Here is a 14,369-nt window from a genome sequence, read left to right as displayed (position 1 = left end):
TATTTTATTACAAATATGAATTTCGATCGTGATCTTAATACTTGATGCATAAAAAAATCGACACTGATATTGAAATAAAACAATAGTTTTAATTAACGTAGACTACGCACAATATCAAATAGTAATATACGTTACTAGGTTACATACGTACTAAGAATGAGGGATTATCAAGGGAAAGTTACATATAGTAATGAAACATAAGTATAATACTGTTCTAAATAGTCTAGTTACGAAAATAGAATATTTTTATTATATTTATGACTCTAAGACTTTACTTGCTTAAGAACAAGGCGAATACAGTAATTTAGTAAAAAAATAGGATTACTGATTACAAAATGTTTATTTGCGATAGAATATTATAAACAATATGACTGTTCATTAGATATATTGTTTCAAGGTGTTAATTAATTAGATCCCTAATTTTTTTAGAATAATTAAGCGACTTCTGTGACTCACTAATATTTCTAACATTGAATATGCTTTATTTGCCAAACGTTATCATGGGTACGAATATAATATGGAATCTCGGTATCAATAATTGAAGAGCATTAAATTTTACATTAATAAAATTAAAAATTTGTATTCTAATTTTCTGTCCAACACTCTGACCACTTCGTGAATAAATTTACCATCTGGTCCCTCAGAGCTGAGAAGCACTAACTCACGATTTGTAGCTGTACGAATTTTACTAAGCCTGTGTAAAGGCATAAGCTGGCGTCTTCTATACTAACGCATACGGGATTAAGATGAAAGCGGTATTTCTAGATTCTTAATGGACAATATCTCACCCAGCCACTCACCCATCCGTACGTTTGATGCAGTCGCCGCTCTAAGGCCAGTTCTCAACAGCAGCTTGTGGGATAGCTGCCAGTTGATCGACTGAAACTAACAAAGCCTTGTCTTTATCCCAGTCATCGATGATGCCGGATATTCCCTAAAAGCTACATTATCATAAAACGTATGCTGTAATCGTCCAATCGATGTACATATGTTTATTCCGTGAATCAGTCTATATATACAAAAATTCTTTATTTTTTAGACCGGTCAGTCAAACTATACCGTTCCAGCAGACTCATAGAAATGATCACTTTCACCAATGAAGATTTATTCATTCTTTGTACACAGTTCAAGACCTGTTTTAGATTACGTCGGATATTCCTATCGTCGGATCTCGGCAATTTCATGACACTCACTGTAGGCCAATTTTTAATCAGCAGTGAAATGAACATTAATCTAAAATCAAGCGAGTTTGACAGAAAAGCAACGAGGCTGTTAGGTTCAATTTTACTACCCAAATTATGTGTTCGTTCCTGATATAGGTAGTCATAAGAATAACTCCATCGCTTTTAAAAGGAATCACATTGACAAACCAAACTTGAGGGAAGCATTGCAAACAATACCGTCCTTGTTACTTTTCGTTATCCTACAATCAGACTCACGTGCACGTAGATACACAATCTATTTTGCGTGGCCATCGTGCGAATTGATCGAACCGCATTGAAAAGAGGTAACGTAAAACGGTGCAGCCTACCCATATGCTATATTCAAAAGAGAAAAGTCCAACTCTTTACTCCCAGACAGTAGGCCTACTCGTTGAAACACCTACTTGGGTTTACAGAGCCGAAGAATTGGCAATGTGATCATGCAACGCTCTAATGCACTTGGATGTTCTTTTCTGCCAACTCCGGGAGCGAGAATCTAATTACTTTATTTATAGGTAAATCATAAAAACTTGTCAGAAATTAATTACTCTCAGGCTAATTCATGTTACATCCCTTAAATCATATATTCGTCCTGAATAGAACGGACAAAAGCCAAAGGGTATTTAATAGATTATGAACTATAGTATGACAATCGTGGTTTATGGAAAGATTCGTTCGCAAGCTACTCGGCACTTTGGCCAATAAAAAAGATCAAGGTTCGATCCGTATCGAGATGCATCGACAGGGAGAGTTTCATAAATTCTGTTCGAATAAGCGTGCTATCGCGAGATCTACGCGTGATCATATCTAATAATAATCAGCAACCGTTTTACGGCGGCTCCTGCGCCATAAACACAGCATCCGCTAGGCCAATTAACGTTCTGCAACTAAGCTGCCTGAGAAGTCGAGACGACCGAGACGCATATGCTGCCCGTTGCACATGCGCCGAGAGGGTGGGAATCAACAGAAATGCTTGAAGCAAATCTAGAATGCCGAGGTAGCTTTCCGTGTCGGTATCTTCACGCGCATTCGTCACAAATCTACCGTATTCTTAACTAATTATCTATCATTTCTAATGACGATAACTTAAAGATAACTGCATTCCTAACTCTTCGGAAAGTTAACTAATAATAAGCAATATTGATATAAGGCTGAGCAAGAATAAAATGTTTGGCGAAACTGATAAAACTGCCAACATAAATGTAAATTATGTTTCAAGTGAATGGAATTGGATCATAAGGCAATTTTCTTGGGACACCCGTTCGATCCTTTACATTCATCAACGACTTTCCTACAGTCTCTTTTAATTTTCATTAGTCTTGTGGAGACCTTAATCTAATTTCACGACAGCGAGAGTAAACGATCTCTAAATATTGTTATAGCACATTCGTACTCAAATATTTTATCTAATTTAAAAAGCTTCATGCGGATAAAGTGAACTTATGAACTATTTCAAAATTGTTGTTCAATATATTATATAAAACGGAACATAAGATATAAGGTATGTTTAGAATTTGGAATACAAGATTTAAATACAAATGAGTAACAATAAATAATAAATAATTAACATTTTGTTTAATAATACATTATATCAGGTTAATCATAAAAGTAAATTGAAATAAAATTATTGACATCATTTATGATTACAGAAATGCATTAATCGAATCACTTTTGACCATGTAGTCAATCTATAAGTAAAACATGAAGCTTAAAGAACTTTTGTATGTTGAAACTCATAGATGAATGGTTCCTTGAAAATTATATTACTTATTGATGGACTGAGCGTATAAAACGAAACTTTTTACCAATAAAACGTACATATAAAATGTAATTTCCTGGAAAATTGGGCTACCATATATTGCAGTAGCTATCGAATATTATAATACATAAAATTTTTTGTTACGTCAGTTCCTATGTTTGCTGAATGATTCTCGTTGAACTTATGAGTTTTTTGTCGAATGTAATACTCATCGCCAAAAAAGTTCCAAACACTAAAATTTCTGTTGAACTGAGTACCTACAAAATTTGTAAAAATCATGTATAATAAATATAAACGCAGTAGGACATCGATTATCCAAATAGCTTACAAAGTGTTCCTTTCGTGCTTTCGTCTATGGAGTATTGTATAAGCTCGTCCACTATAGGAACATTTTTGATTGCCAATAATTGGCATTCGATTGATTTCCATTAATTTACTACATATTTTCGATTATCCGAATACATATTATAATTATTCAAATGATCGACGTTCTACTGTACTGTACTATATCACATGCGCAATATTTAACTCAAATCCACCTTCAGAAAAGTATGATAAATATCCTAATTAGAAAATGTAGACGTTTTTTTTTTTCAAAAAATATCCTCTTCTTTGAATGTATATATTATTTTTGTTCCGTAGACTGTACATTGCATTGTTTTTGTCGGAATAGTGAGTTTTTAATCTGTTTATATCCGCTTGATTCATGAATTAATATTTTCATGGGGACAAAATCAGTTTTAATTTTGAACTAGGAATATTATAGGATAATCTTAATATTATTAACGATGGAGAAAAACCGTCTACATTTTTAGGCTCAGGTGTATATGTGTATGTATTTATAATGAGATTATTTAATGATCATTTAATTTGTCACAAGGTCATAACATAATAATAATAATAATGTATTATATAATTTGTTAACTGACCTAATTGTTTGCCATCTGGACTTGTAATCGTGTAAAAAATTCGAGTTTTATCCGGAACAGGAACTACGTCGACAACATGATCTAAACTCGCAAGAACAACTACCGTCGCGGATTTTGTTTCCCAAAAATACCAGTTGACTACTAGTTCTCCACTAAGTTTGTTCCAGGATAAAGAATCGATACAACCCCAGCCAACAACTCGACGATATCCCAATAATCGCCTTGTGTTGACATTCCATAAAGTCAGAGCCGTATCGCCTGATCCTCCACCAATTGCGAGCTTAGCATTTTCCCATGGATGCCAGGCAATAGCCTGAAATAACAGAGTTTTGTTAATTATTAATTCGATCTCCATTCGATGTCTGATAAAGAACTTAGCATGACCGGGATACGTAGACTAATCCTTCATCCTTTTTTTTTGAACACAAGATATATTTACATTCTAGGTTACTCAGGACGACTTTAGTTCGTACATATGTCTTAAACACCTACATACGTATAATGAATGAAGGGTAGATAATAGATATTCATAGTAGACATATATAGGCTGTTTTAATTACCATACCATTATTGTAGGAATATGAAAAATTTCAAGCATTACTTTTATTTGTAAAATCAACTTACCCGAAGGGAGCAGTAAAATCCTATTTCCATTATAGATAACAGATGGGGCCAAGAAGAAATTCGAACTGTCGTATCACGACTAGCGGATGCTACAAATCGAAAATCCATGGAAAATAATACTGTGTAAATTTCGCTTCTATGTATTTGTCTTTGTAATATCTTCTTGCCTGAAGAAGCACTATATACGACTAATCTTCCTTCAGTACATCCTCTGAACACATAATATATTTATAGAATATAATATTTTTTAAATGCAATATCAAATTAGTTATCATGTTTACAATTTTATACAATCAATCATACATATGTATAATTTGTTTAAAGATACTACGCAAAATCTAACGTAAACAACTATTTAGGATATCAGATATATTTATTTAGTGGAAATCTTTTTTTAAGTCCAGGGATTGTTCAGGATCCCATTGGGCCAATATAGACTTAGCTAGGATCTTGAGGGACCCTGAACTTTCATAATAGAATTTCTAGGAGGGCTCAATAGTACAATTTGTGCATAACAAGTGAAAAATTATACAAATAGATGAATTAACATTATCCTATACTTACGTAACAATTTCTTTATCGTTAATTGACCACTCAATGCAATTAACGCTACAGAATAAATCAAATTCTTCTGCACATGTACAAACGGATTTCCATAATTTCTTTTTTGGTTCGAAAAGCTGAACTGACACGTATGCGTTTAAAGTAGCTGTAGCAAGTTTATTACCTACATCACATATATCAAAGGAAATTTTTTAAAGTAAATTGCAATATAGTCAAATCTCAATAGTCATAGGTAAATCCGGATCCAAGCAGATTGAAATTAAGTGGTGGGGAAAAAACTGCTAAATTTTTTTAGCAGTTGGACTTGTCAATTTTTACAATTGAGAATTGAAAAATGGCATCTTGTACAAAACATTGACATTGAAATTACTTGTGAACAGAAAATTTTTGATACTAATTTCATTGATTTATCATAATTTATATTGTGTTGGTATTCTTCGAGGGAAGAATCCGGACGTTATGTACCATTGATTGACTCCACTCGCTATAGAAACCTCGATAATTGCATATTTTTTGGTCCCGGAGTTCTGCGATAATGGAGGCTTCACTATACACGTATACATATGATATCTTTATTGGGCTTACCACAGCGGCTAAATTTAACAGCAGATACGTATTCTTCTTCCTTAATTCGAACAACCGGTACAATATTTGTGGTAATAGGAAATAGTGTTATCGAATACCTATCAGTGCCAGCAATTATATTCAACGCGCTCCAGTCCAGAAGATTCTTTTCTTTGTTAAAGAAATAACAAGAAATAAAAATTCATATAAACATACCGAAGATATCAAACTATTCTTTTTATATGTATTTAAACATACGAATGGTAGGTTGAAAAGTTATGTCATCCAAAATGAATTCGGCAGTACCCAACAGGGGTTTTTTTCGCGATCGCGAATCCCATATGCAGTCATCATCATGATTATCGTCCCAAAACTCCTTAGGTTTTCCTATGAGGTGACCAGGAACGGTTCCATCAGACGTTGAAGGTTTGCTTAGGGTCAACAATCTCCCTTGCTTCAGTCCGCCTATGACATCTGTCTTTTCGAAAGTATATTTCATCAATTTCTTCTGCCATGAGCTCTTTATAGATCCCACCTTGGATAATAAAAATAAGATTATAAGTAAAACAATTTGTGACTCATGTAATTATTTTCTAGCGTATTAATTGAATTATGCATTGAAATGTTCATAGACGTGTAATGATAACACATCGGAGCGTAGCAACGTACCTTCATGGATTGGGTGATTAGTTTAATAATTTACATAAATATATGCTTCATATCAGAAAAGGTAAAAGTTACGTATCAGTTTAATATGAAAATAAACAAAAATAAGAGAACAAATAATAACGGGAATCGAGGGTGTTCAGGGTCAGGATATGTGGAGCCATCATCTTTACATATGTGTGTGTGACCAGCCCATAGCTTACAAAAATGTAATAGTTCATCTTAAAGCGGATGCTGCGACGATTAAAAGCGCGTATCATCTATGCTAATTCGTAATTTTGCGTAATCAAAATGCCTTTTAAAGATAACCTAGCGATAACTCAAAACGTTTATGCTAAACCGCAGGTGATCTGAGTCACGGTTAAACGACGATTAAACATTTGACAAAGCTTGTCATGCGTGACGCACGATGTCATCCTACATTGCTTGAAAGCTTCATTGATAAGCAGTTTATCAAATATGAAATAAATAAGAAATAATTTTTTTTAACTAACCTGTGCAAAGAGATCCAACATGTTTTTCCTACGTGAAATTATTGGCTCCTTTGTTAATAGATGGTTGGCAGCTTCCAGATTCAAATGCCGTCTGTTTGATATAAATCTATCGTACGGGCAGACAGTATAGTTTGAGATTCGGTATGGTATTCCTTTTGTAGGTTTCAGTGTGTATATGGGAGACTCTTCCTGAAAGTGAAAGAAATATTGCATACAGCTTGCAGTGCATACTGGACGGTTAAGTACAAGAGCCGTTTGGCTTTCGATCCAACGGTTACACTACAAATTGTATAATGAACAATAGACGTTGTCGAATAAAAAAGATGTCAGACGTAAAATCCAAAATTTTATCACGAGCCACCAGTCGACGAGCGGTTGGTAAAGGGGTGCTTCCCGTCTTTCAGGGTAATTCGTGCTTGGCATTATGCAAGTCTGACAGAATGAAGCTCGGTCGCTTACAGGGGGTAATATTTACCCCAGCGCACCCCCTTGCCCCCAGTGAACATCTGGCTCTCCTATGGTGATGGATAGGACGAGGTGCTGGAACCTGGTCCATGCCTGCAGGACCATCACTTCGCGTTACATGCACAGTTATGGAGGGGGGCCTAACATAGAATTCCTTTACCCTTTGGCCACGGACACGAAACTGTTTTTCATCCGTTTAATGATTTTTGGCTGTTTCGAAACAGTATAAATGTTATCCTGCAATAATTCCAAACGTCTTATATAAACTTGATGTATTTTATTTATATCATAATTATTTTTCCATGTCAGCTTATTTAGAAATAACGTATTATGCCAATTTTGTTTGAGCTTAAATAATACATCAAATAAGTTTTAGATGTGTAGGTATTGAAATAATAAATTTAATTTTGTTTCTATGGTCAAAACAATACACAATCGGAGAAGCGACAAATATTTAAACACTTTTAATAATTTCATATTATATTAATTCGGTATCGTAATAGATGAAAAATATATAGAGAGGACGAATATACGAGAGCGAAAAATAGTGAAAGGAAGGGTGGAGTAACGAGGGGTCCTGTTGCAGTAGAATACAAAGTTTTTGAACAAGGAGATCGTCGGCAGGTCCAGTGGACGCCATGGATACTGGTTTCCGGGTCGACGCAGTCGCCCAGTCGCCTAGTCGTCCCTTCTCTTTTATCGCGACACATTACACATTAATTTACGCGTCTGCTGACATTTCGTCGAAGCCCCTTGATCGCGACATTGTAGGGTTCTCGGATCCTACTAAGGGGTCCAGTGAGTCCTTTGGGGGTCTGATTCATAACCAGCCGACTGGTTGCTCTAGCTTCGGAATCAGTGCACGAATAGGACCTACACGAACAGAATGTATGTTTGTTTTACGTCTCATACTCCACGGCCACAATGTACACAGTGACATTACAGTCAAGTAAATGTACAATTGTAGGTCTTTACAAATTTTATCGTAGTGCGTATATAGGTGCGTACAGCCCGAGGTGAATGAAAAATTCGAAGTTTTACGGGGAACCGGCAATACCGGTATTCATCCCCAAAGCGGAGCTTAATGGCAATGGTAATTCACGTGTGCTCGTTGGTTACGCATGCATGCATCCATTTGGTTTATGCAGAGACTATGCGCATATCTATGCTCGTGCGAGTCTATCTACACGTATATCCGCACTGTTTGAATCCAATTAATAACCGAGTACGCCTTTGAATAATTACTCTACATTTTCACAGATGTACTTATTACTCGGGAATTATAGCCAGCCGGGAAATTTATGTCGTCGCGAATTAAGTTTATTTCAGAGTTTGTTGAGGCCTTTGCCACTATTTGCGCGTGTATCGTTGTGAGATAGGAGCGCTCGCATTTAGTATTTCTTGGACTAGCTGTTAGATCTATCTTAGATCTCGTTGATCGGTTTGCCATCGGTTAGCTATTTATACCGTGTGCTGTACAAGTAATTGCATGGTGCCATGCTTAAGTCATTTGCAAAGCCGTAGCTGGAGAGATTAGACGTAAAGATGTTGATTTTTCTACCAGCTTATCTCGAGCCTTTAAGACGATTGAGAAGCCGAAGATAATTAGGTGCTATATTTTGGAATTGGCGAGGTACTTCAGTTTCGTAATACGAACCGTAGTAATTTTTCAAAACATATGATCAACGAAAATATTTAGAGTGTCAACCTTCAAAGCATCGAGGGTAAATCCTTCCACACTTGAAGAAAGGGACTCGGAATGCCGGCAAGCTGGGGCTACAACCCTTTCTAGCTCCAACCCCATAATCTTGTCTTATTTTCATAATGTTTAAATACTCGAACTGCAGGGGTCCACTAAGAATGCACATTCGTGAATGAATCCTTGTTATAGCTACGTACTATGCGATGCCCTCCTTCGGTGTAGATCTTAAGACATCGAAATGAGCAGCTATTTTTATTTCCGTCTCTTCGTAAGAGGATGTACCCCATTATTAAATCAGATTACGACTATTGTTAATATGTTCATTTCATCATCAGCAGATAGCGTTGAGTTTATTATGTACGAGAAACATTTATGAACGCAACCGTTCCAAAGACCAATACAGATACGTTATACTTTTATATGTTTACAGTTACAGATTCTGATAACTGCAAAAGTAATACGAAAAATTTTGATCTCTATCGTTAAATATCCTCTTTGTAAACACTTATAATCTAAATTACACTTTATCATACTGTCGTTCCTCATTTGCTGAACCAACTCCATGTTATATTATTTTTAAATACGACGTCTACGCACACACTCATAAAATGGTCAAGTTAAAAGGCCAATTCAATTTCCCCATATATGGTAATACGGGGGTAGGTTTAAGTCCATTCGCTGAGATATAAGACACGTGCAGTCCTATTTATGTTTTCCTATGATGCTAAAGTACTAAGGTCCAAATTTTACTTCGTCTTATCATTGATTCTATGCAAAGACAGTAGCACAGCGGCAGAATATGGTAAGGCGGTACGACACGATGAGTTCATGATGGTGTGTCAACTATCGCACCCCATAAATTGCAGACGCACGTTTAGTACTAAAGCGCCAAGCACGCTGCACAGAAATCGCATCGCGTGCCCAACACTGCAGGGGGTATGCCATGACACTGTGAACGTGATGTCGCTCCGACGCCGACCGGTGACATCTTCATTAGCTCCGAAGCGGAATGGACGAAAAATTAAAAGTCAAGCAGTCAAACGAATTTGTTTTGACTGTGCACGATGTGCAAAAGGTATGCCCGAAGCAGCATCGCGCAATTGAACGTAGAAACAACTGAATTCGTTCTCGTTATTACGCGAGAGACTCTCGTTAAAGAATCCGATCTATCGATGCCATTATGAGAGCACCGCGGGATCTTTGATTTTATCAGGTTTCGCGTACACGACTATAGATTTATCACCATGTATAGAGAAGGCGATGGGAAAGTTTCGGAAATAGAAATCGCAGATAAAATTGAACGTGTTGTACGATCGGCATTGCTTGGATTAATAATGTCAGAGGGGCGTTGAAATCTCGTTGCGTAAATGGCGTAACGTTTGTGTAATGCTATCAGAACGCTGTGCTGCTTCCATCGTTTCGCGCTTTATTTTCTTGAACGAATCTCATTTATGTCAGCGATTAATTATTTACTTTGGTGCGTGCGTTGCAGCAGATGATTTCTACTTTTCAAGTTAATAAATTGAACGCTGTATGGTCTTATTTGCATGGAGCTAAGACATAAAAATTCCTTGCAGCTGCTCGAGGTGTCCGCGGTTGAAAATCAAGGAAGATTTTCCCATAGGCATTGAAATTATAGGAGACCCCCAGCGAAGATAGTAACGTAGAGAAAAATGTTGTCCATGTGCCAGGACGTCGCTTGGTCTCCTGCTCGAGAAACTGGTTCGGTCAATAACTTCTCAGGGGCGGCCGAATCTCACGCAGTAAGGTGTTGAAGGGGTTGTGCCTGGTTTTCATATATGGTGTCTCCGACTTACGTACCTTTCGTATCTTTCGAAATTATTTAACCAATATTAAATATTTATGTTTACAAACTGACAATGACAATATACATTTTTCTGTTTGAAATATTATTTTTTCTACATAAAGTTTCTCTAAAATATTTATGCGAACATGTTTGATGTATTACTTTTTTTTATGCAAAATCATTTATATCACAGGATATATTTTCAAAGTCATAAGACGAGGGTAAGTAAAATTTTATTTACTTTCACATTATGATTTACAATGATATTTATATGCTGTACGTGTGCTTGATGTTATATTCAATAAAGATAAATGACCCACCCTATATACTAGATAGAATTATTGTATATTCCGATGAGACTACAGACTGCTCCAGCATCCGTATACAAATAAAGATAGCCACTGTCCAGAGGTGTTCACTGTTTCTTCTGCATAGGAAAACTATTGCCCAGCAACTCACTCAATTTTTCGAGGACCGACTGGACAATTTCTAATCGTTATAACCGGTGGCATCTTCCCACGGTACTACCGTGAACCGGATCGGTCAGCAGATGACATCGCACTCATATGTAGACGCGTCATTCGAAAAGTGTGTGATGCACACGAGCATCAACTGGACACCGTATCACCTGCAACCCAGTCCCAGTGGGTCAGTCTCGCAGGGGGTTCCTTTCGGAAGGGTTGTAAATTTGCAGGGGGTACCGAGACAGAGACTGCGTTCTGCTAGCGTAGAATGCACAGGAAACTATAATATGAAAAATGCATTGTACCCATTGGCGTAGAATTGTGAAAATGAAAGTTTGGGTAACGATCATAAAAACCTGTAATAACGTACAGATGCATTAGTTATCCTTATCACTGTGTATGCAACATTGATTTCATATGATCGGCAGGAGGATTTTCGGCAGATTTAAATTTATGTATCAGCTCTATATGCAATGCCATCGTGGATCGATTATTAAAATAATGTTAGAATTCAAGGACGATCTATTTGCATCATGAAGGTGCATAACGGTCGGTATGCTTGGTGCTTTCTTATGATCGTACTTACACGCAATTTCTCCTCTGGGCATAGCTAAGCGCGCAGAGATAGTTCAATGTGCACGTGCGTAGCGCCTATAAAGAGAGATGGCAAAGACACACAAGCGAGTCTGATCTCAATATCAAAGGACCCGATGCCGATGGACGCTCCCTAGGACAGAGTCAGCGCGATGTTTTTAATTTGTTGGCACGACGTTGGCAAAAGTGATCACGCTCATTATCCATCCACGCAGCCGATTATCCACCTGGTATCGACAACGGATTATGCTAATCGTACCCTTATCCCCACCGATTTATCTCTATCGGTATATCAATCGATCTCTTGATTTATTCTCGATGATCCTTCGAACGTAATTCTGACGCCACCCGTCTAAATGTCTTTACGTATGTCTTTAGCATTGCAGGTTTTCTTTGATCGCAAAAATAATCCGTCTGACGTGCCAAGCGCATCAGCTTTTCCATGATACCTTTTTTTCAAAATCGACATATCAACGTCAATGAAAGCGATATTTTTTACATGCGCCCGTAAACATATCACATGTCTGAGCATGTATCCTAGTTTACGTACAAACAAAAAGTCTAACAAAAACGACGTCCAGCCAAATTGGTAACGCTGATAGAATGCACGTGCATAGAAATACATAGCTAGATATTGGACCTGTGTGCGAATGCACATAACCAATTGAAATAGATACGTTTCAAGAAGATCGATATGATCCAAGCAAGTCAAGTATCTTTGATTAAGCACACAGGACCACACGGAATTCCTTGGCTTGTTCCGTTACAGTGCACTCATAATCAGATGTAGCGGCTGGTGGTCGTATAACGCAATATTTTCATCGTATATAAGTTTAAGACTCCGTACTTTCCATCTTCATCTACATTTAATTGTATATTCCTTGAATTTGTACAATACGAGAAACTGTTTTGTACATCAGAAATCTGTTTTTATGAATTCGTTTGGTGCTTGGAAGAAAAATAAATGGGATTCTCTTTCCTACTCTGTCTCATCAAGGTAACCCAATGAAAAGCTTCCATGTAGTTGCGTACGCATTCCCATACAAATAATGCAATACTGTTCGATATGATGTAGGATCCTCTGTACTTAGGTAGGTATAAATGAACGTGCGTTATAGTTATATTACAAGAGAATTGTACACGGTGTTTCTTTAGTAATGACTTTGTTTCCGAGAAGAGGCCTGCTATATGATCGCTGTTGCCACCGCGGGAGCCCTTGTAGCCGTAGTCTTACCCATAATACCAAGCAGCCTCTAGATCGATCGCACGCGATATCTTCGAACTTTAATTCGATGCGACCGTGATATTCTTGGCAAAATTAGGAAAGACGTGCCTCATTCTTTTCCCCATTGGAATGTGGTGTCCGAGTCTTTGTAAGTGGAAGAGAAAAAGTGTACTGCGGAATTTTATGCTAATCCCTCTAGGCAACGAGATCCCCGATCGACTGATTCGATAGCTACTATCTACTTCTTATATATCGACGTTCTATCTAGGGACTCTTTTCTTAATGGCCGAGATGGGAGAACTCGTTGCATGCGATGAACGATGATGCACGTCTGACTAGTTGTGCATTTTTTGCGATTGAATAAGTGAACTTGGCAGTGTCGAGACTAATAATGGAACGTCACTAAGTTTATATATATGTATAATTTCAAATAATTTAGGCACACTGAATAGCATTGATTATTTTGTTGTTCCCGTTATTACGTTAATGATATATTTTAATATTATATAATATTATAATTACCTTATCGGTGGACTTTATTGTAAGATTAAGAATAAAAAATATTTACTATATCAATATTCTTACTTTTTATACACTTCTATATTACAATAACTTCAAATATATGTGACACGCCTGAATAATAAATATCTAAAAGACTTTGTCCTAACCCTTTAACAAATATTTTATTTTCTTAAAACTTCATGTAATATTATAAAAAAGTCTTTTATGCATTGATTAGCATGATTAAATTTTTTTTATTATTCAAATAATTCCTCTGATTTTCGAGATGGTCTATCCTTATTCCATAGATACAGGAAAATTGTCATTCGCACAGATGCAATCATAGGAAGATGTCAATACTTAACAAACAATCCCTACATTATCAGGTCGCGCAAATCAGGCATACGAGCGGTAATTTATCCATAAAACTTCTTGTCTCTCAATTGAAATTGACTTATACAACAAAGAAGTCAAATCTCAACTACGTCAAAGTCAATGAAAATTAAGTTAAACCGGTAACAAACATTTGTCGTAGAGAGCGTTTATCAACAATAACATTAAAGAAATTTAAAAAGAAGTCTGAAATAAGCAGGTAATTTAACAATCTTATGTATTTTTTCGTCGAAGGCAGTACCCTCTTCCTGTATGGTCTTGAACCACTGTCTTTTATCTTTTTTCAAAAGGATGCGATGACCGATTAGAGGTGAGTTTTCCATTTGGACATGCTTCTTCTCTTGTGTTGCTTGATCAACGGGGTCAAGAGGTTGGGCACGCTCTGATGTCAGGACAAACGAGTGGGTCTGGGGTGG

The 14,369-nt window shown here is 36.7% G+C and overlaps 1 protein-coding gene across 4 annotated transcripts in view; it reads right to left on the bottom strand.

The window, feature by feature from the left end:
• Window positions 1-532: 532 nt before the first annotated feature.
• The window catches only part of LOC107268468 (protein cortex), a 122,107-nt gene continuing 108,270 nt past the window's right edge, over window positions 533-14,369 (bottom strand). Inside the window, exons 2-8 of one of the 4 annotated variants that reach the window (XM_015741397.2) lie at window positions 6,803-6,991; window positions 5,901-6,177; window positions 5,664-5,813; window positions 5,079-5,241; window positions 4,515-4,725; window positions 3,891-4,203; window positions 533-885 (exon numbers count right to left, since the gene is read on the bottom strand). In XM_015741397.2, coding sequence (XP_015596883.1) covers window positions 830-885; window positions 3,891-4,203; window positions 4,515-4,725; window positions 5,079-5,241; window positions 5,664-5,813; window positions 5,901-6,177; window positions 6,803-6,991 — 1,359 coding nt within the window. In that variant the 3' untranslated portion in view covers window positions 533-829. Of the gene's footprint in view, window positions 886-2,829; window positions 3,219-3,890; window positions 4,204-4,514; window positions 4,726-5,078; window positions 5,242-5,663; window positions 5,814-5,900; window positions 6,178-6,802; window positions 6,992-14,369 lie in introns of those variants that run through there. The other 3 variants (XM_015741312.2, XM_025084153.1, XM_015741481.2) reach the window with 3 other exon arrangements.

The sequence above is a fragment of the Cephus cinctus genome, unplaced genomic scaffold (assembly GCF_000341935.2).
Source record: "Cephus cinctus unplaced genomic scaffold, Ccin1 Ccin1_scaffold0007, whole genome shotgun sequence".
NCBI classification, from domain to species: domain Eukaryota; kingdom Metazoa; phylum Arthropoda; class Insecta; order Hymenoptera; family Cephidae; genus Cephus; species Cephus cinctus.
Note: the sequence above shows the minus strand (reverse complement) of the source record. Positions and strands in the feature narration are given on the sequence as shown.